This window comes from Triticum aestivum, chromosome 7D, assembly GCF_018294505.1.
Source record: "Triticum aestivum cultivar Chinese Spring chromosome 7D, IWGSC CS RefSeq v2.1, whole genome shotgun sequence".
In the NCBI taxonomy this organism is placed as follows: Eukaryota; Viridiplantae; Streptophyta; class Magnoliopsida; order Poales; family Poaceae; genus Triticum; species Triticum aestivum.
Genome location: NC_057814.1, coordinates 92,347,107 through 92,368,990, shown reverse-complemented (window position 1 = coordinate 92,368,990; position 21,884 = coordinate 92,347,107). Strand labels below are relative to the sequence as shown.

Below are 21,884 nucleotides of genomic sequence, written 5' to 3'. Positions count from 1 at the left end.
CAGAGGAGTTGTCATTGCTGCTGAAGTAAAATGAACTCATATATAGCCTATTTTATGTACGATGGACTTGTGGCATAGGGCTGACCCAACGATGAATGGAATCGTGGCACACACCTCTTGTGTATGGCAAGATTGTAGGGTATATTGAAATTCCTTGACCAAAGTGAAAATTTCATCAAATAGAGTGGCCTCTCATGGATTTTACTATTTGTGCTAGTTTCCCAAGAAGATTTGCAATGACGGAGGCGAGACACCATCATAGAAGATCAATGATGCCCCTTTGCTAGTGTATCCATATCTTTCCCTAATAATAAAGTACGGGTTGAGTTTGTTGGGTTCACCATCGCGGCATTTTTACACAATGGTCCCTGTGCTTTTTGGAATTAACCCGCAGTCCCTTTTAAGTGAAACTGAGAAAACGCTTCGTTTTTACAAAAAACCCCTCTATTAAACCAAAATAACCAAACCGATCCTCCGCCTCCTCTCCTGCTCTCGCCGTCGCCCTCAGAACTCCACCAAATCCCTCGCTCGCTCGCCGAGATCCAAGGCGGCTGCGGCAGCTGGGAGCCGTTGCGCGCGGGAGGAGGATTTCGGCATGCACGAGCTGGAGGTGGCCGCCATTCTCGAGGACCTGCCATCCATCGTGCGGGCCAGAAACCGCCGCCGCCGCCAGCAGCAGAAACAGCAGCAGGCGTGGCCGGAGATCCCCTCGTGGGGCCGGTGCCGGCCGAGAAGTCCACGCCCGGTGACGATAGGTGTGAGGGCGTCGCCAGCTCGGACACCTAGCTCGCCATCCCCGAGGACCATGAGCACGACGAGGCGGCGGCGGCAGAGGACAAGGACAAGGCCAAGGCCAGCGCTGCTCCGGCGGCCCGCGCTGAAGGCGGGCGTCTACTCCCTGGGCGTGCTCCTGCTGGAGCTCCTCACCGACAAGTCCCCGACGCACGCGTCCCGCGCAGCCCACGGATCATCACAAAGAAAATCCCCCGATCCTCTCTTCTCTGTCCCTACAATCGCCGGATTTGCCGCCGCTGTTGGCTGGATCCGGTGCTGCCGGATCCATCCTTCCCTTGGATCCCCCAGCTCGACGCAACCGCGTCGTCCATCATGGCAGCGACAGCGAGCTCCTTGCTGCCCGACGAGACGTCCGTTACTTCGTAGAAAAGGCAACTCTTCCTCCTCCGGGATCGATTTCATATCCAGCTTGCTCTGCCACGGATGGATCTTCAGTCATCCATGTCGTCCGTGTTGTGCTCCCGCCGCCGGCCGTGTGTGAGTGGCATGGGTGGCGTGACCTGCACGCTCCATTGGCGGAGAAAGCAGGCAGTTGCAGGCAGAGGAAGCGGCTTGCTACATGCAGAGGAAGATTAGGATTGCATAGCACGATTAGAATAGCTCACTTTACTGGTTTTGGTCTGGATCAGTAAACGACCGTGAATTGATATTTGTTTCTTGGTGCAGGAGCTTCAAGGCAACAGGGCTAGCAGGCTTCACGCCAACACATTCTACGTTTTTCTTCCCAAATCTGAAATTATACATGCACTGGTGTATGAATGTTGACAATTTGATTGCAGCAGGGACTGGCAAATAAAGTGCAGTGCTCATCGTTGCATATATATTCAGGCCAACATCAAACTTCAGTGTGAAGAGCAGGCAGGTAGCTTCATGCATCATTGGTTGTGAGAATTGCTTACTATATTTTTGGAATTGTTTCTGTATCTTGGAGACATTTACTGTAGCTTCTTATTAGTGCCTACCATGGTGAAAGAGCTATATTATTGTGCCTTTCTTGGATTCAGATTCTTCTATTCCATATGGTCACAAGAAACTTGAGAGTATTTCACAAATCTTTGCCTAGCCAAAATAAGGGTGACTGCAAACTCACTTATTCTGGCCTACTTAGTTTCTGGTTGCTCACTTTCTTATTTGTGTGTTGAGTTAGGAGTTTTCACAAATTAAAGGTATGGTGAAACTGTACATGCCACAGCCAAAAAGATGGAACTGTCCTCTCGCCCCCGCCATGTCGTTGTTCTATTCCACAACTAATGACATCGGCCTCTGAAGTTGCTCACCGTCGCGGGGATAGACTGACTTGTAGAAAAGAGCTGGCCACTGAAGATTAGTGCGTGCAGGGGCAAATCATGATCCAGAAGCAAGGGTAGACAATACAAAAGTTAGAAAACATCTCCAAAGAGATGAGCAGAATACCAGTGTGTGCAAAGAGTATTTACATGAGCATAGAAGAATGCAAAAATATTCGTGGCATAAACAACTTAATTACAACATGGTAGTTGTTGCTGTATTTCCTGTTCATCCTTTCTGTTTTTTTGTTACAATATAGCAATCCTTCACATCATTTGGAAAGAAGATCCCTAAAACTTTCTGTTTGTTGCCTGAGAAATATACATAGTACTCTACTGAGCTCTTACTGAAATTCTAATAGTATTTGCTTGCTTCTCTTTTGGTGCCAAAAACCAAATGAAAAATCAGTAAGTAAAATATTTTGTGGTAGTCTGAAGGAGTTACAGTTGGCTGCACAACGCCTGGGTTGGACTATTGTTTTTTTTCTCAATGACAGAGTTGTCGAGTTGCACCGTCAGAGTGTATTGGGAAGCTGCTAATTGTGAGAGGGTAGTCCTGATGTTCAGAGCATGTGACCATCATGTGTTGGTCCATTGAACCTTGATTTTCTCTCTCTCAGAGAAACGTGGAAGCTGGAAGGTAATGAGACATGTATTCCCGCCGGTGTTACAACCATACCTTCATAATAATGCATGCAATTGTTATTTGATCTATTTCACGCGTTTCCTTGGTTATATTCATCCAGTTTTAAATCTAAAAAGGTGAACATTAGTCATTACTCTGAATAATATTTTGTGGCCTAGCGTCATGCATAAACGTTATCACCATAAAAACTGTAAAATTGGAGTCTTTTATGAAACTAATTTTCTTGCAATTCCTACTCTTAAAGTCAGAGTTTATAAATGGAAATGTCTAAATTACATTCTACTATTATATCTATTCACACAAATACCTTGGCACTTTTCAGTTGTTAATACATAATAAAGCCCAATAAGCATGCCTCGGGTTGGTACACAAATAGAATCCCCAATAACAGAAAATAAGAATAAAATGTTTAAAACAATATCACACGTAATTATATTTAGACGGCATTTTACGAACATCTTCTTTTATCAAGTTAATATATCTTTTTATTAAGGAGAACAATGTTCAGGTTTAAGAAAAAATATTTAAGGTTTCACTACAAGAAAGAAATATATCAACTAGTGACCTTGTGTCAGTGACCCTGGAAGAATTGGTCATAGATCTATGACCATTTCAGACCAATTGGTCAAAAGCTGTTCGGGGGGCTCCAAACCCTAAACTATAACGACCATTTTGGTCAGAAAGGTCGTAATTTCCTTCCATGAAATGGTCATAAAGCAGATAGCACTGGTCCGCTGCCTTATTTCTAGCTGATAAAGACCAATATAGATGGTCATAACCTTGTAAATTGTGGTGGGTTGCTATGACTAGGCGCCACCTCATCAGTTTTGCCTCTGTGTCATGTCCATGTGGCAATTTTTGCCCCAGGTTGTGCAGCAACCTATATTTCTGTCATTCCCAAAAAATCTCATAAATTCTTTGGGTCATATCTCGTCAAAATGTAAAAAACCTTCCTTGCCTAGTTCAAAAATAATTCAACAATATTCATTTTCCTATTCTGTTCAGAACAACACTTTGTGAAGGAAGTACCACTTTGGCATGTCCAAATAGTATCCATTTTCTACGGTGCTTTCCTATGCCCAAATAACCATCCTCCACCAAATGCCAGCTCAATCCATTCATTATTTTGAGCCCAGCTTCAACATTCGTATTTATGTCCAATGTGGTGCTTTGCAAAGCAAGTACCACCTAGGCTCCTCCTTTTGAGTTGAAAATTTGTGAAGACGGTCTTCTTAGTAACTGATCATCCTCAGCCAAAACTCACGCCCATTAGCCATGTGCATTTCCCGTACCGCTAATCAAACACTTGGCTGATAATTCATGTTTGAGCATCGATCGGTCTCCTCGTGAGAATCTTATGTTGTAATTTTCTTCCTAGCACCTACCTGGGGAGTGCCCAACCCACTAGACATGCCTAGGCCGCCCAGAACACATGGCAACGCCACGGTCACGCGGTGACCACGCGGCGGGCATGCGAGTTTACGCGCTCTAGAGTTGGGGCCCTCGGCCACCGCCCAAACCTCGACGTGTCACCACCAAACCATGTATTTATGATTAAATAGGTACTTATGTAACTAGAAATGATTTTTGGAAAAAATAAATAGCAAACTATGAGGCACATGCAGTTCAAATTTAACCCGCTTCCAACTGAATCGGCGGGAATTTGTCTTTTTCACGAGAGGTGGATCAAAACTTTTTACACCCAACCATTTTGTCAATTATGCATTATATATGGCCTAGTATTTTATAAAATTGATTAGGTCCAATTTTGCAACAAATATATGGGAGGTCCTTCACAAAAAAAACCTCCTTTTGGGCACTCGAAAATGGAAAATGGTTTTTTCGTCCAAAGAAAATGAAAACTTCCTTAGGCAACATTGTTTGCCATTCCAATATGCACTCTTGTGCACAATATGAGATCATTTGAACAAACTATGCCATGAATGTGGCCATAAGATTGATCATTTGGCTTGAAAGCCATTGATCTCCACACGTGATAGCTCGTTTCTGAGAACACTTTTTTAAAATAATTACCGTGTTACAAGTTTATTATTTTTTCTGGAAACTTGGTCACATATAATGACACAATGTGAAGGTTTTCCAATTTTTCGATTTTATTTTTATTTTTTTATGCCCATTTCAAAATGCGGTCAAAACGACGGGCTTGACCGTTCCTAGCTAGTGGTTGAATCTTGGAGACCTTTTGATGTTTCTCTGATTAAATAGATACTTATGTACCTAGAAATGATTTTTGGAAAAAATAAAGAGCAAACTACGAGGTAGCTACAGTTCAAATTTGACCCGCTTCCACCTGAATCGGCGGAAATTTGTCTTTTTCACGAGAGGTGGATCAAAACTTTTTACACCCAACCATTTGGTCAATTGTGCATTAAATATGTCCTAGTATTTTAGAAAATTGATTTGGTACAATTTTGCAACAAATATATTATAGGTCCTTCACAAAAAAACTCATTTTGGGCACTCGAAAAATGAAAAATGAATTTTTAGTCAACTACGACCAATTTTTTATTCAACTAGGACCAATTGTGATGGTCATAACATTGTACGCATATAGTGCATTTTGATTGGTCCGTGAGCGTTTCACGCGGATCGTGCATGGAACACCGTCGGATGCTCGCGGATCCAACGGCTGTCCTCACCCCAAGCCCACCTAGGCCGAAACCCTAGCTCTTTCCTCGTGGACATTTTCCATCCACCCCCGCCTCCTTTCTTTCTCTCCTCGCGCTGCCAATTCCCCTCGCTCTCTTCTCCTTCCTCGCTCTCCCGGCATCCCATCGATCCAAGGCCAGATCCACCGCCTACCCCGACCCACTCCTCGTTCCACCCACCCCGATCCATCCCCCCCGTCTCCGCCGCCGCCACCGCGGCGAAGCTCGTCCTCCGCGTGGCCGCCGTCTGCGGCCCCTCGTCCCCTCCTCTCTCTCCCGCTCGACTCACTTGCCGCCGCCACCTCCCACGCTCGATCCCGGCGAGGACGTAGCAGTTGATCCCGATGAGGACGCCCGATCCCGGCGAGGACGGCGGCGGCAAGGTCGGCGCCCTCGTCGAGCGGCACGCGGCGCTGGCGGCGGGGTCTGGCCAGCGACGCCGAGATCTGCTACGGTGCGACGCCGACGCGGTTCGTCACGACCGCCTGCAGTTTCCGCACGCCCAGCGACGGCTGCACGGTCACCGTGCCCAGGTCCATGCTCTGCTCCCACTGCTCTTTTTTTCCCTCTCGGCCGCTGCCGCCGCGTAGAATTTGATGCTGCCATGGCCATTCCCTCGATTTGATCAGGAGCCCCCTGCCCGGACGGCGGCCAGTGGTGCGGAGGTCGCCTGGAGCCGGAGCCGGAGCCAGTGCCATGCCTTCCCAGAGCTCGAGTGGATGCACTCATCGGTGCTTGATCTGTAAGTGTTGGGTCTGTAGCTAGAAGAAGCTAGGGTTCTTGATTCCTGCTGCTATCGAGATTCAGGCGGGGGTGGTTTTAGATTTTTTTTATCGTAATATAGTCTAGTGCGGAGTACTCCTTGCTCCAACGAAAGGATTGCATCAGCCATTGGCAGCGTCTCCCTCTGTCCTCTGCTCAGTAGTAGCAAGATGGAGTCGCTGGAGCAGAGCAGTGGAGTCTGCATTTTCTTCTTCTGTCAGATAGACATCCACATGCTGTACCGATTCTTAGTTCAGAGATAGGGATGTATAAATGGTTGCTGATCTCTCCACGCATGGAACAGTAGCTTTTTATGTAGGATCCATTCCGTATAGATGAGTCACAACATTGATTTCTTGATCCATTTGGAAACTAAAAAAAAGTACAGAGAGGACGAACTTGTTGGTAGAACTTCATCATATTCAGTAGACGGAATCCACGGGTGTAGCCTTTTGTCAGTACACCCAACACCACCTGAGGATCCAATTCACTGTTAGAAAGTTAGAAATTGATATTACAGGTTCCTTATAGTGCAAACCAAAGCAGCTACTCCAACAACCATCAAATGAAACCATGTTTTTTAAAATTAAAGGGTCTGATTGATATTGGTCCTTCTTTTGATAGATATAATATGTATACTGACTTGTTATTTTCTTCTCTAGCAAGCACTACGGCGTCAACTTTGTGGTGGCCGACGCGACGGCCGTCGAGCACGACTTCTTCGCCCAGAACAACCTCAGCGTGGACATCACGCCGCAGTACATCATGATGGAGCTCGGCTGGATGTACACATACTTTTTTTACAACCTCAGCGTGCATATTTTTTTTACAATGCACCAAAGTTTCTTGTTTCTGTTGTGAAAGTAATGTAAATGGTGTTACACAGTTCTGAATAAAAATGCAAATAACTTGTGAATGTCAATCTCACGTGAGTCAGTCAATGAACTTATAATATCAGTCTCTTAGAGTTGTTGTTTTGGCAACCTAATACTGTTGTAAAAGCAACCGATTCATGATAAGACTTGGTGAGGCTGATGCACATAGCTACTTTCAGTACCTTATTCAGTGTTAATCTCAGAGTCCCGGATTGGGGACAGGCAGGGGTCCATTAGGAACATGGCAGTTAATTTGCATAATCCTCGATCTCCTCCTGCAATCTCTCTTTCTCCCTTTCTTCTCTGAATTTCCCGGTGTTGTATAAGTCTGTAAGATTCAGATTTTAAGAGTACTTGCTCCCTGTACTAGTTACTTCTACTACTTATTTTTAGCTGTTTAGTACTACTCTGTAGATCTGTGATACTAGTCTAGTCGCTTGTATAATTTTGTTTATTAGTGTAACCTGAACCATGGAGTAGTACCCTGCTCGCATATGTGTGATTATGTGTGTTCTGTAGTCTCTAGCTCCAGTACATGTGAACTATATGTTGTGGTGTAAATCATTTTCATTATATCTTATAAACGTGTTTCTTCAATAGCTATTTCTGTTCAAGTCTTGTTGTCATTGATGTTAGCATTTAGTTTGTTTCAAGTAAAAAAATACTAAAAATATAGTGAAGATAATCTGAACCTCCCTATGTAAAATTTAGTTTGTCTGTAATACTACTAGGAGATATGGGTGAGGGACTGAAAGGATGATATGCTTCCATGAATTTATTTGTAAGAAGTTTTTCTTGGCTGTGTACAAATCAGCCCAAATATGTGAGCCTCTAATATGAAAACTAAAGAATTCATATATTGGTAGATAGACTGTGATTTAGGATATGCTAAACAGAAAGCTTTATAAGATGGAACTATCAATTCATCATGACTTCACTTTGTCCTTTAATTTAATATGGTTAGAACTACCATGGTTTTTTAAGTAGTTGGGGCATTAAGAAATAGTATGCTGGATGTTTGGCCTTGCATCCGTCCTTCCATGAATTCATGCTTGTGCATTGCTAGTTATTGCTTTTTTTGCAGGTCTCCTTCTTCCTCGATCTGGTGCAGCAGCAACAATTCAAGGTCATGGTCATGGAGCAGCAGCCATATCTTTTTCTTCTTCTTATTCTTCCCTGAGATGACATGAGATGAGGTTTGTTTTCCTCAAGGTCAAGGTGCAGCAGCTCAATTTGATTTGATGTGATTGGATTCAGTTTCCTCACGCCTCTCTGTTTGCATTGCAGGCTCTGTTGGTCGGTCTTCAATTCTTCATGCTGCTGCTGCTACTGCTACATGAGGACCCTCTTCAATTCTGCATCCGTTGCGGCCACTGCAGCTTCCACCTCCAGAAGAGCACTTGCTCCTCGTGCGGTTACCCGACCGCCCGCATCCGCAAGTGTAAGCTCCCCCTCTAGGTCTGTTGCTGTCATGCGCCATGTTCTTGATGTTGCGCGTCCTCATGTGGATGCCACGAACGGCACTGCTCCTGCGTGCAGATTTGATCCACTGCATTAGTATGCGGTTGTTGTCTCGCCGTGGTTGTTCAAATTGAGATGCACCCAGTTGATTCGTCATCTCGGGTCATAATTTTTCTGCATTCCCTGTTGCTGTAGCTTGTTGGATGCATAGTTTAATCTCCCAATGGGAATTATTAGTGAATGGTGATGTCTGTGGTCACGAGAATGGTGATGTAGTAGCCGGTATGCTTGATACGTGTATGTCCATCTCTTTACTGTTTTGCTAGAACCATAAATCCCGATGCGCATGATGATCATGGTCTGGTTTGTTAGATCTATTCTGCTGGTGCTTAAAATTTGACATGCCTGGATTCTAAAACTCGCTCTTACAATTTTCATTTCTATGATCAATTTAGAGAGTTGCACATGTCAGTATATTATATACCAAAAAAATTCCTAGCTAGTGAGAACATTTTAGTCACTCCATGAACGCATACTGGTTAGTGTAAGTCATACTATTTATGTACATGGCATTTCCTGTCAATCCTTGATTATAAGTTATTGGATCCCTCATTGGTTACTGTTTGATGTTCTGTACCTATTCTTATTCTTATATGTTCATTCTTATTTTTTGCACAGGTGAAGTGCGAATCCATGTCCGAAGCTGTGAAGCATATCAACAAAGAGTAGCATATTATGTGTTGTAGTTGTAGGCAGTAGTAGGCATATCTGGGTTGTAATATACTGTAACGATTGTAATAGATTAATGCAGTATTGTTTTGGACCAATTTCATTTGCTCTGTGGTCCGTTCGAAACAATGATTGTGTATGTGATTTGAATACCCGTGAAATGGAAACCTGACAAGTCGGTCCAAGTTATAATGGTTGTTTGACAAATTTCGAAATTTCTAATGTGTGGGACCAATTTTAATCTAAGCACGACAAGTGGGACCCGCTGCAAAATAAAATGGTTGAAAATAGAAAATCACTAGACTATAAAAGGCTGCATTCTAGAATATAAAAGGCCAAATTGTTGGGCCAGGCCCATGTAGCTAGCGAAAATTAACAGTAAAAATATATATTAAAAAGGCTGAATTAATGGGCTCGGCCCATATAGACACCTAATCGGACCGGGCTGAATCTTATCCACGTCAGCTTGCCACGCTGGATCCTACGTGGCTTGGGGAGGCTGCTAGTGACCAAAATTTTGGTCGAAGAACCAACGACCTTTTCCATATCACAGAGAAGGTCGTTAATTTCAGTTTACGACCGCCAGCTTTTGACCTTCTGTTTTTGGTCAAAAAAAGGTCGCAAATGAAAAACAATGACCTTTCAGCAGCCAATAGTGAGGGTCACAAGTTGACATATTTCTTGTAGTGTTTGGGATAAAGTTGTTCTAACTTCCAAGAGTATTGTTCCAAGTCCACGAGGGAAAATATCATGTGTTAATTATCCTTTTGCCCTCAGTGGTGTCCGTGTGCTCAGTTTTGCCCTCAGATGCGAATTGTGCTCAGTTTTGCCCCTAGTCCGTGTGCACCGACTCGTTTCGTGAACTCTGCCGTCTCCGTCAGGTCAACGTTTTGACTCGGCCCTTATAGGTGGGACCAGGCGGCAGAGACGGACAATTCTATTCAGACCGTTGCACGCGTGGCTTGTGGGACCCAAGAGAGAGCCGTTGAGCAGAGAGTCGTTGCGGGTGTGCTATATAAGCGGGCGACACACAGCGGCGGTGACCACGGCGACAGAGAGCACGGCGGTGACCACGGCGAGAGAGAGAGAGCACGGCGGTGACCATGGCAAGAGAGAGAGAGCACAGCGGTGGGAAGCTAGCTGTGGAGGGCGCGGCGGTGTTGAGATCCCCTTCAGCTCCGAGCTCCATGTCTTGCTCAAGCTCCCGCGCCACCTCGCGGATGCAGAGCCGGGCGCGTGTGGACATGCCTGTCTTCGTCTCTCCGCGGTGCCGGGCGGGCGTTGTTCGGAGGGTTTCTCACACACTGAGGAACCAGAATCGTCCGTTCTACGTGTGCAGCGAGAATGGGGTAAGAATCGGGGCAATTGCACCATTTTGGTGGTCGGGATCTTTGAGCAATGGGTTGATCTGTTTGGTGTTCATGCAGGTGACATGCTTCTTTCTTTGGGTCGATGCTCTGGCCAAGACTCTGATGAATGAACTGCAAGAATAGCATGAAGAATGGTTGTGCATGCTGCCATGAACGGCAGTGGCCGCAGCACGAGCTCCGGAAGAAGAGATGGAGGGCGAAGCATGCACTGGCAGAGAGCTAGCTGTTGATCTTAGGATGTTGAAGAAGAAGGTTAGGAAGCTTGAAGATCAAGCACTACCAATACCCATTTGCAAATACTTTTGGGCATTTGTAGGTATGGTAATCGCACTGGTTGTAATGTTGAAAATGTATGGAAAGGCATGAATTATGGAGGAATTTATAATCTTGAAATTGTATGAGAAATTCACCTAGTTTAAATGTTGGTCAAAGTTGTTTAAATGTTGAAAAAAGAGAAGAATTGACCAACATTTAAATATGTTGAAAAAAGGAGAAGAAATGAGGAATTAAGAAACTTTTGATCAATGAAATGCAGCTCTCTGCTCCGCCTTTCTGTAAAAAAAAGGTTGCTCTTGGGCCAAATTCAGAGCGTAGAGCCAAGTGCAGGCTAGACTAATGGGCCAACTGCATCCAATTAGGCCCATTCGGGAGTTCTTTTGCGTGTTTTTCTGTTTTCTGTTCTGATTTAATTTAGGCAGTAAATCATAATGCTGAAACTTTTTGTGGAAGCTAATTGAATTATTCCAGAGCCAAACAATTAAGGTTAGAAATTTTTTAGAGCTGTTAAATATTTAATAGCAATTTAATTACTCCAATTCAAATACACCGTGATTTAAATCAAAGACCAAAATGTCATGGAAAATGTGCCTCAGCTCTGGTAGAGGTTTACACCTGGTGCCAAAATAAATGAACAATTTTTAAGGGCATTACATTGAGAAAAAATAATTTGCCTAAAAAATGAAGGGTGGAAAATGCACAAAAAATTGGTGCGGCTGGGGACTCGAACCCAGGACCGCGTGGGTTTGTGGCGTTTAGGGCTGCGCTAGTAACCTCTAGGACAGATGGAAAGACTTTGACAAGGGTAGGGAAGGAAGGTATACATAGTGAGACCGTGAATGTTTGCACACGCGTGAGAGTGGTTTTCCTTTGTTTTGCACTGAAATTTTGGAGGATTGGAAGGATGAAAACGTATGTTTGCACTGCCACATGATTTTGATTAGAGTGGCACTTGGTTTAGGGTTAGAGTGGCACATGGTTTAGGATTTAAAGGGAATAAATTTGCATGTTAGTTCATGACTTGTTTTTTTTCTGAATGAAAGAGAGGGCTTCTCACCCCCTCCGATTTTCATTAATGAAAACCACAAGTTCTCGAACTTCATGACTTGGTTTAGGAAAGAAATAATATGTTTGGGCACGAACATTTTTTAACACACATAATAAACCCTAATAACTTAGATAAGATGCAACACACCGTACCCTTACATTAAGCAATAATAATAAGTTCACGGACACATGACGAAACATGACACAACACGACACGACATAGAAAAGCAACAAAATAAAAATGAAACATGACGAGCTTGACTCCGGGCTTGAGCATCCTCATCTTGACCTTCTTCTTCCACCTTGGCCGCGCGCCCCTTCAACACCATCTTCATCTTCACACCTCCTCCTCCTCGTCGTAGGGAAGGGAGTGCATCTGGCCTGGAGTGGGGAAGATGCTCTCGTAGTTGGTGTAGATGGTGTACACGGTGAAGAAGATGGCCTCGCAGCCGCACCAAAAGACTTGGCCGAGGAGCTCGCGCGCGTCAAACGGGTTGGTGAAGGTGACCGTGAGCAGTAGGAGGATGCCGCCACGGTCACGAACCTCGTTGAGGGTGAACATCCTAGGCGAGCCCCATGGGAGGTGGGCATAGCCGGCTCTGAGGAAGGCGCGGGTGAGTTCGACGGAACCCCTCCACCTTGAAATAGCCCACACACGGAGCTCCCTCTCCACGAGCATGCCCAGTGGGTAGCGCAGCTCCAGCATGACAGGCAGACGGTTGAAGGTCGGCCCGTTGAACTGCATCTTCACTTGGTCTCGCTTCGGGAGGGCTCGGTCGCTAGGTGTTTGAAGTTGGAGAGAATGGATCGGATCTGGCTTGTGGGTGGGAGAGGAAGAGAGGCACCCCATTTATAGGCCTGTGGGTGGGAGAGGAAGAGAGAAAGGATGAGAACGGTGCGTGTGGGAATCCGGACGCGTGTGTGTATCCGTTACGTTTTGCATTCTTTAATTTTTGCATGAAAACGATGCATGGAGCGCGTCCGTCCATCTGAATCACTGCATAGCTCTTTGACCGGGCCCGTGCATCTGACTCGCTGCCCTGAACCACTACCGTAATTCCTAACTCTGAATCAATACGTGCATGGCCACCTAGCTCGCCTCGCTCGCATGCATGCACGTCCGCCTCCCGCGCATGCAAAGCCACCTCGCCGCCTCCCATGCATGCAAGGCCTGGAAAGGCTGAGACGGGCTATTTACTGCGGTCTCAGGCCCAGACAACGAGACTGCCCAACGGCCCATCCAGCGTGCCCGGTATTTGTAAAAAAAAACAATCTCCCAGCCAATCAGATTGCATCTCGCGGATCGCCCACCTCCTCCCCGCAGATTCCTTCTAGAAGGGTTAGATCGACGGCCCTTGATCGCCGCTAGGGTTAGATGAACGGTCCTTGTTCAGCGCTAGGGTTAGCGGGGTTTGGGAGGGGTTTGGAGCAGTCAAAGCTATGTTTGACCAGATTTCAAATGAGCATAATAAATTAAATAAAAATCATAAAAATAAAAAACCTGCGCACATAGTCTTCTTATGTCATATACTAACGATTTAAGTTGATAAACAAGGTTTACATACATTTAAAAGATAAGTTCATGTGTATTGTGTGATATCTCGAGTATCTCAAACTCTCTTGTATGAAGTGAAGAGAAGTGTTTTGGTGAAATGAACATGAAAATTTCAAAAAACTCACCACAGCTTCATTTTGGAGTGACTAAGAAGGATCCAGGCTTAGTTTTTCATTTTTGATGTTTTACACTTGTTTAATCTTGGTCAAAGTTAAGTTTGACCAGAATTCAAATGAGCAAAACAAATTAAAAAAATCAAAAAATGGAAAAACCAGCGCACATAGTCTGTATATATATAATATATGTGTAGGAAAGTTATTTGGCTGATTTAGACAAGGTCGAAAAAAACCTTGCTTAGAAATGAGGTCGTTTACCCTACCTTTGGACCCTTCTTTTTAGCACATTTTTCATGAAAATTTCAAAAACCTCGCCACAGCTTCATTTTGGATTGACTAAGAAGGACCCAGGCTTAGTTTTTCATTTTGATGTTTTAGACTTGTTTAAATCTTGGTCAATGTTAGGTTTGACCAGAATTCAAATGATCAAAACAAAATTCAAAAAAAAGGAAAAACCATGTGCTCATTCAAACATCATCCAACAGATTTAAACATCATGTCAAACATGGTTCTAACATAGGTCCAACATCATCCAATAGAAATACAACATTATTCATAATGTTTCATAATTATTGATAAATAGTGTTGGGGCTTCTGTCTGTTCCTTGAGCTTCTTGCCATCACTTTGCTCCTCGTGCACCTTGTGCTCTTTGCTTCTTCTCTTCTCCTCTTGGTTGTCGGTACCTTGCGCGTCTTCTTCAAACCTATCATAGAGCTGTGCAAAACATAAAGGGTAATGAGATCATGTCAAGTGATAAATGTACAGTAGTATTTGACCCTTGCAAGATTTACATACCGAGCAGAACTCACAACAACAGAAGATTGGTCACCATTTGGAACCTCACTTGGATCATCATTTGGAGCCTCACTTGGATCACCATGATCACCATTTGGAGCCTCATTTGGATCACCATGATCACCATTTGGAGCCTCACTTAGATCACCATTTGGAGCCTCACTTGAATCATTATCTGGAGGATATTTTGGATCATCGTCAAAATCATGTGGCTGTTGACCATCATCATTTGTAACCTCGCCAAAATCCTCATCTGATGCAACCGGCTGTTGACCATCATTTTCATCATCTGTTGAGGCAACCGGCTGCTGACCAACATTTTCATCGAAGCCTTCATCGAAACTCTCTCCGAACGCTGGATCTACTGTGTTATCACAATACTTACCGAAATGACCAGACCCACCACACCTTGTGCACTTACGCTTCCTCGCTCCAAGTCCAGCTCCTTCGCTGCGAGGTCTGATTCGACTCTTCCTTGGTCTACCTGCTGCTCTCTTCAGAACTGGAGCGCAAAGCTTGAATCCAGGGTCCACCATGTCCCATTGTTGTTTTCCCTCCATAGCAGGCAAGGCATAAGCATATGTGGCTTTGAACCTTGCAACAGAGTAGTAATCATGCACATACTGCTGTATGTTCCCTGCTGGACCTGGGAGAGAAGTGATGAAAAACAAGGCATGAATGCATGGCAACCCAGTTATCTGCCATTGCCTACAACTGCAAGTTCTAGCTTCTAAATCCACTGGATATCTCCATTCCCTCTTCTCTTTATCCAAATATGATATCTCTGCTGTGGTACCCGAGCAAAGAGTCATGTTCATTTCCAAGCCTGTTGTTTTCTGCTTCAGTTCATTCATCACGGCAGGGATGATAATGTGGCCCATGAATTTTGCCTCGGCTATTCCTGCACGATAATGAAATTTCTGCATGTATTCTATCCTTATCCTGTCAAGCAAATCCACCACATAATGACCCTTTAGTTTCCGGATCGTTGAGTTGAAAGACTCTGCTAGATTATTGTGCACATAGTCAACTTTGCTCAGTTCACTGAATTGGCTTCTGGCCCATAACTTGGAGTGGTGTGTTTCCAAGTATTCTTTCACTTTGGGATTCATGTATAACTGCCTCAAGTGGTAGTTGTGCTTCTTCACACTGCAAGTCAAAGATGCTGGCCATAAATTGTCGGTATACACCTTTCCTTTGAATTTCTTCATGAAATTTGCAGCAAGGTGACGCATGCATTCCCTATGCTCTACTCCAGGGAACACATTGTCCACGGCCACTTCTAAACCTTTGCAGGCATCTGTATGAATGACCAACCCATTGGGATGTGCAATAGCCCGGCGCAGATTATGCAAAAACCAAGTCCAGCTCTCCTCAGACTCTGTCTCCAGCACACCGTAGGCAACTGGAAATACAAAACTGTGTGCATCAACTGCACAAGCTGCTACTAACTGTCCTTTAAACCTCCCTGTGAGAAAAGTGGCATCAATAGCCAAATAAGGCCTGCAGCCTGCCAAAAAACCCCGGCGACAAGCCTCAAAGCAGACAAAAACCCTCCTAAAGCATTCCTTGGTCTTTGTCACTCCCCTGAATGTGTACTCCACGGTGTGGTGATCAATATCTACAATACTACCTGGGCTTGTCCTCTCCACTTCACCTTTGAATGAATACAACAATTGAAAACTTTCCTGCCAGTTACCATAAATAGAATCCATAGCATGTTGTTTACCATTGAACAACCTCATGTATGGTAAATCTATCTTGAACTTATCTTTGATGTTCTTCTGCAATTCCTTTGGACCCACTTGCTGGTTTTCTTTCACCCACTTCTTTACTTCTTCTGCCACCCATCTTGACTTGGCTCTACTGATTGTATCCTTCCTAAGGGTTGATTCCTGGCATGTGTGCTTAAAAGGGTTCACTTTGACCTGAACATTAGTGCTATTTCGCATTTTAGATGCGAGCAGCCTCCATGGACAACCCTCAGTCGGACAGTGCACTCTGTAACGTACTTGATCGCTCTTGTCAACTTTGAAAGTACGTTCTACCTTGATGCAGTATGTCACAAGTGCATTTCTACACTCATTCATGGATGCAAAAACTGTACCTTCTTCCATATGAGGGTTCAAAGGGTCCCATTCAACAGCTGCAAGGTCTTCGTCCTCACCCACCGCGTCATCATCCACACGGACTGCATTGTGAGCCTCATCTTGGTTTTCAGCCCGAGGTGCCCGTCGTAAATTCCGAATAACATCAGAATATAGCTTCTCTTCATCAACCCCAGAATTGTAGTCATCAGGCTCCACTTCAAGGGGGACCCTACTGCAGTTGCCCACACTTGTCGAGCCACCACGTCGCCGTGCACCAACTGAACTGTTCTGGCTAGAGATGCCATTACGACGACTTGGTTCTCCCCGAGATGTTGCACCCGTCATCCTAGGTCCAAATGCCTCCACAAGCACATCAACTTGCAGCCTCACATGAAAATTATCTTTCTCTTTATGCCTAACAAACATGGTAGCCAGCTCTTCATCATTACTAACTGTCACCCATTTCTATTCCCCATCATAGTATTTGTATACCACTTCATCAAGCAAACCCCAAGGATATTGGCTACAAATTACCTCCCCAAATTGTCTGAAACTCCAATTACTAGCCATTGGCAATCGATAATTGAAACCTCCTTGGTATTTCTTCTTATCCTTTGCATCGAACATGTACCGGTCCCTTCTAATGTGCACCAAGAAAGCAAACCGCAACTCCATCCTAACCGACGAAAAACAGAGACGCAATCAGCACACTAATTGGGCAAATCTACTCGAATTGAGTTTTCAAATGCACAACTAAGCTTAATCTAAACAGGAGGTGAGACCTACCCCTCGGGAACCCAGTCGTGGACGCGGCGGATCTCCGGCCCGATGCCTGCCTCGCCAAATACTCCGGGGTCGCTGCTGCTCGCCATTTCGCCCTAGGGTTCTTCATCCTAGTTCAAACAGCTCCAGCAGCCCCCCACCTTTGAGCGCTCCGGCCGGGCGCACGGAAGGAGGCCGCACCGCAGATCGAGCAGGTGGCGGGCGCCGCACCCGTGGCGTCGCAGGTAGCCGTGGAGCGTCGGCGCAGGACGATAGCGGCGGAGCAGGCCGTGCAGCTGGTGGCGGGGCAGGTGCTGGCCGCGGCGCAGGTGGCGGCGGCGGCGCAGGACAGCCGGCCGGCGGATGGGCAGAGTGGGCGTCGACGCGGACACCACTGGGGATTTTGGGGATTTTGTTGCACGGGCCCACATGTCAGCTCCGGACCCACGTCCACGCGGTCCCACGTGTAAGCTCCGGACCCACAACCACTAACATCGGCGGACGGAATGGACTCAAATCTGGCCGTTTGGCCTCGTCATAGTAGCTGTGCATGGACTAGGGGCAAAACTGAGCACAATTCGCATCTGAGGGTAAAACTGAGCACATGGACACCACTGAAGGCAAAAGGATAATTAACCCAAATATCACAGGTTTAGGAAAAATAGTTATCCATGTTTACGGTTCTTTCTTAATGAGCCAGTGACAACAGTTAACCTAATTAGATTAAGATGTTTTGAATTAATCTCAGACAATTAATACACCATCATGACTAGATAGCACCTCAAACAGTTGAGGTGGGAATATACAACTAGGAAAGACGCAAACTGAACAAGCATACATTTCTCAGTCGTTTTGTAAAAATGGCCCTGTTGAAAATAGAGTTCTTTTTCATGTTGGGAATAATTGATGTGGGAAATGAAGCCATCAATTGTATTTTGGGCCGTATTTAGTACTCCCTCCGTTCCAAAATAGATGACTCAACTTTGTACTAACTTAAAATTTAGTCATCTATTTTGGAACGGAGGGAGTATCTGATAGGGAAATGTGATCGATTGCAACAAATTTAAGGCCATGATAAATATTTCTTCCGTTGCAACGCACGGGCATATTTATTAGTTGAAAACAAAGAGGGGCAATTGCTAAGTTCATTTAGAAAAAATAGTCGATATTCGTGTAAATAAACATGTGAACCAGCCATTGGAGGAGTTGCTTCCATATATCCTCCTTACAAAAATGGTAAATCTACAGACTGATCCGACAGAACCTCCCCCCACCATTTTACCCGTCCTGAATTGAATTCAGCCCCCCCCCCCCCCCCCCCCCGCCGCCCCCCCCCCCCCCCCCCCCCAAGTGATGTCAAACCGTAAAACTGTTACAGCTGCCTATAAAACTAACTTCGTAAAAATAACTTGTTGATGGAGCATTGACGTCCTTTGTAGTTGTACAAACTCCAAGATTAGATCGGATGGTTGTTAATGTTGATTTTACTTACTCCGTTCCTAAATATAAGTTCTTTTAGACATTTCAATATGAACTACATACGAAGCAATATGGATGAATCTCACTCTAAAATCCGTCTATATACATCCGTATCTAGTCCGCACTGAAATCTCTAAAAAGACTTATATCTAGAAACGGAGGGAGTATAATAGTAGTTTTTTTGCCCGCCTAAGAAATAGCAAATCTGGTGGAAAAACATCCACGATTGTGCACGGAGATCATACCCAAAATTCAAAACGATATGTGATGCTGAACAAAGGGAGTACTTAATAAAGTTAGCATGCAACAATACATGGAGATAAATTGTTCCTAGAACGATTACACGTTTTGCATTACCAGCATGATACCACACTTGTTTATATCTTCACTGTATCAATAACCATCGTTCCTTGCGACACATGTTCAAAGAGTCCAGCAATGTAGTCCTTCACCTTGACCTTTCTGTACAACGCCGGTCTCTTCCCATCTACCAGCTGAGTCGCTGGCTCAATTTCTCTCTCGGGATCAAGCGAGTAGAATAGAGCCAGCGATAGCCTTTCTTTCTCAGCATTTGTCACAACTCTATGCACGGGGCTTTTGAAGATCCCATTGCTCATTATCTGTTACAAATTTTACGGTTAGGCCAAGAGCTTGGGGGACTTCTCAAAGAATAGTACAAACACATCAGATTTACTCGATGTCTGATGAATATTTTCACCTCTGACCACCTTCCTAACTGATCCACCCATGGCGGAGGTAGACCCATAATCATTTTGAAATATAATGTATATATAACAGTTAATAATGACTGGTAACACAAATGTGGGAAGAAAAATACAATCGTCATGACGTCTTTTCTTACCATTGCTATCCTTGACATGTTTGAAAATTGTAGAACCATGTAATTTTACATACTTCCACAAACAAAGATGTTAGAAGCACATGAAAATTATAAGCCCACATGTAGCAATCGTTGTATAACTTTTCTACGAATTAGAAACATTGTTTTGAAATTTTCAAATAGCATGTAAAGCTAAAGCGAAGATATTTTTTATAAAATAAATATGGCATAGTTTTTTCAAGAAAACCAACAATTGTCATGTATACAAAATAAATTTAGAGATTAAATAATTAAGAGACAACAACCCAATAAGTTTATGTGTGATTAACGGAGGCATGCCATTTTTCTACAACCCGCGATCTTTATATTGATATAGATACAAACTATAAATAAGCAGTGAGAATATATGAAATAAACTCCATACTAAATCACTGGTGGCAAGATGACTCATGTTTCTGCATAAAACCATGATCTGGACACGCTATATCTTCATTGTGTCATATAAATCTGGGGAAAATATTGTGGAACCACTTCATTAATATTGTAATGCTACATTTTCATCTAAAATTCTAAATAATTTTCTAACCAAAGGTCAAAGATAAGAATGTTTCTTCAAAACATTAAAATATAGTGCATACTAGTTTTGTCTTGACTCAAGTTTAGTAAACTTTGACCGAATTTATATAAAACATCTACAAATCAAAATCAATACTATTATATTCATAATAAAATATGTTTCCATATTCTAAATGTTTATATTTAAGCTTTCTATATTTTGGAACTGGAGCAGAGACAATAGCGGTTCGATTGGCATACTGTGAGCGTAGAGGTGATGGTGTTTACCTCAGTTTGGTCTCCTATGTTGATCAGCAGGGTGTGAGGAACTATCGGTACATCGAACCAAACACCGTCTCTCAAAATCTGCAGCCCACCAACGGTGTCATCGACCATGAGCACGGTAAGAACGCTCCCATCGGAGTGGGGCTTGAGGCCGAACACGAGCTCTGGCCTTGGGCACTCCGGGTAGTAGCTGAATCTAGCGTAAGTGTCAGCCTTCTCCCCAAACTGTTCAATGATATAGTCGTTGTCGAGCTCGAGCAGCCTCGCCATTGCCCGGACCAGTCCGTCCTTCACCACCCTACATTTCGTGGTGAACTCGTGCAGAAGATTCCTGCAAAAATAAAATTAAAAAGTTGAAGATCTTGATATTTCCGTTGTTATTTTGAGAGACGACGATCGCATCGATCTTTGTGTGATCACTAATCACCTGAAGGTTTGGGGATGGGCTGGCCAGAGGGCGAGGCTGCGCTCGTCTTCGGGCTCCACCTTGAGGTAGAGGCGGTCTGACCAGTCCAGGATCTGTTCCGATGAGTTCACCCGGTCGGTCCCATACCCCTCGAGCTGGAACCGCTCGCCGCCGATGAGGTTGGTGTATCTCTGCTTCTCTTCGGGTGGCTGCCGGAAGAACTCCCTCGACGCGACCATCATGCCGTCCATCACCGAGGTGTCCACGCCGTGGTTAGTCACCTGCAGACACACACGACAGACGACACGGTACGCTCGCTCAACACGCAAGCTTGATCGATTTCGCTCAGCGATGAGAGAATAGATGGTTAATTACCAGGAAGAGGCCCCACGACTCGAGCGCCTGCCGGAGCTTCGCCGCCTCGTCGTCAGCTGCGGCGGCGCCGTCCTGGTTGAAAAGGCGGCCGATGTCGATGACAGGGACCGGCACCGCGGCGGGCTGCTGGTCGTTTTCGTGGTGTCCGCGTGAGACGTACTGGGCCGGCACGTCTGGTTTGCCGAGGGCGCTGGCGAGCTCCTGCACCGTCGACGTCCGTCTCGCTACCCCTGTGCTCTCCATAGTTTGCGCTTGCACGACCTTCCGTGGTTGGACTGGTCTTTGAGTAGCGTTCGTTCGATGTGACGACGATAACTCGGCTGGCCTCGACGATCAGCCGTGGGTGCTGGGAATTATGGTGGTCGCACACGTCGTCGACGATAAGGTGCGATCGAGCAGAGGAGCTAGCTAAGGGACAAAGGTCGCAGTTGCCCTCATCCTGATCCCTGCATGTCATGTGTTGGTGTTGCCGTTCCTGACAAGATCTGTTTTGATCGGATAAGGGAGCAACAGTAAGTTGTTCGGCGCAGTGCGTCTGAAGCTAGTGGCTGGCGTCACGAAACATCCTGCCATAGCGGTAGCGGGTCTCATTTTAGAGAGCAGATGAAGCATGTGTAATGTGTTTAGCTGAAGCTACGTATGTTTGAATTCTTTAAAATTAAGTGAAATTTGAAATCACAAAATCCAAAATAATTTCCGAAATATGCA

At 44.9% G+C, this 21,884-nt stretch overlaps 1 protein-coding gene across 1 annotated transcript; it reads right to left on the bottom strand.

The window, feature by feature from the left end:
• Positions 1-18,979: 18,979 nt before the first annotated feature.
• LOC123165908 (protein SRG1) lies at positions 18,980-21,610 on the bottom strand. The gene is made up of 4 exons (XM_044583658.1): positions 21,177-21,610; positions 20,823-21,082; positions 20,399-20,726; positions 18,980-19,334 (listed from the first exon to the last, which is right to left on the bottom strand). The coding sequence occupies exons 1-4, from the start codon at positions 21,417-21,419 to the stop codon at positions 19,092-19,094; spliced, it is 1,074 nt and encodes a 357-aa protein (XP_044439593.1). The 5' UTR covers positions 21,420-21,610; the 3' UTR covers positions 18,980-19,091.
• Positions 21,611-21,884: the final 274 nt, after the last annotated feature.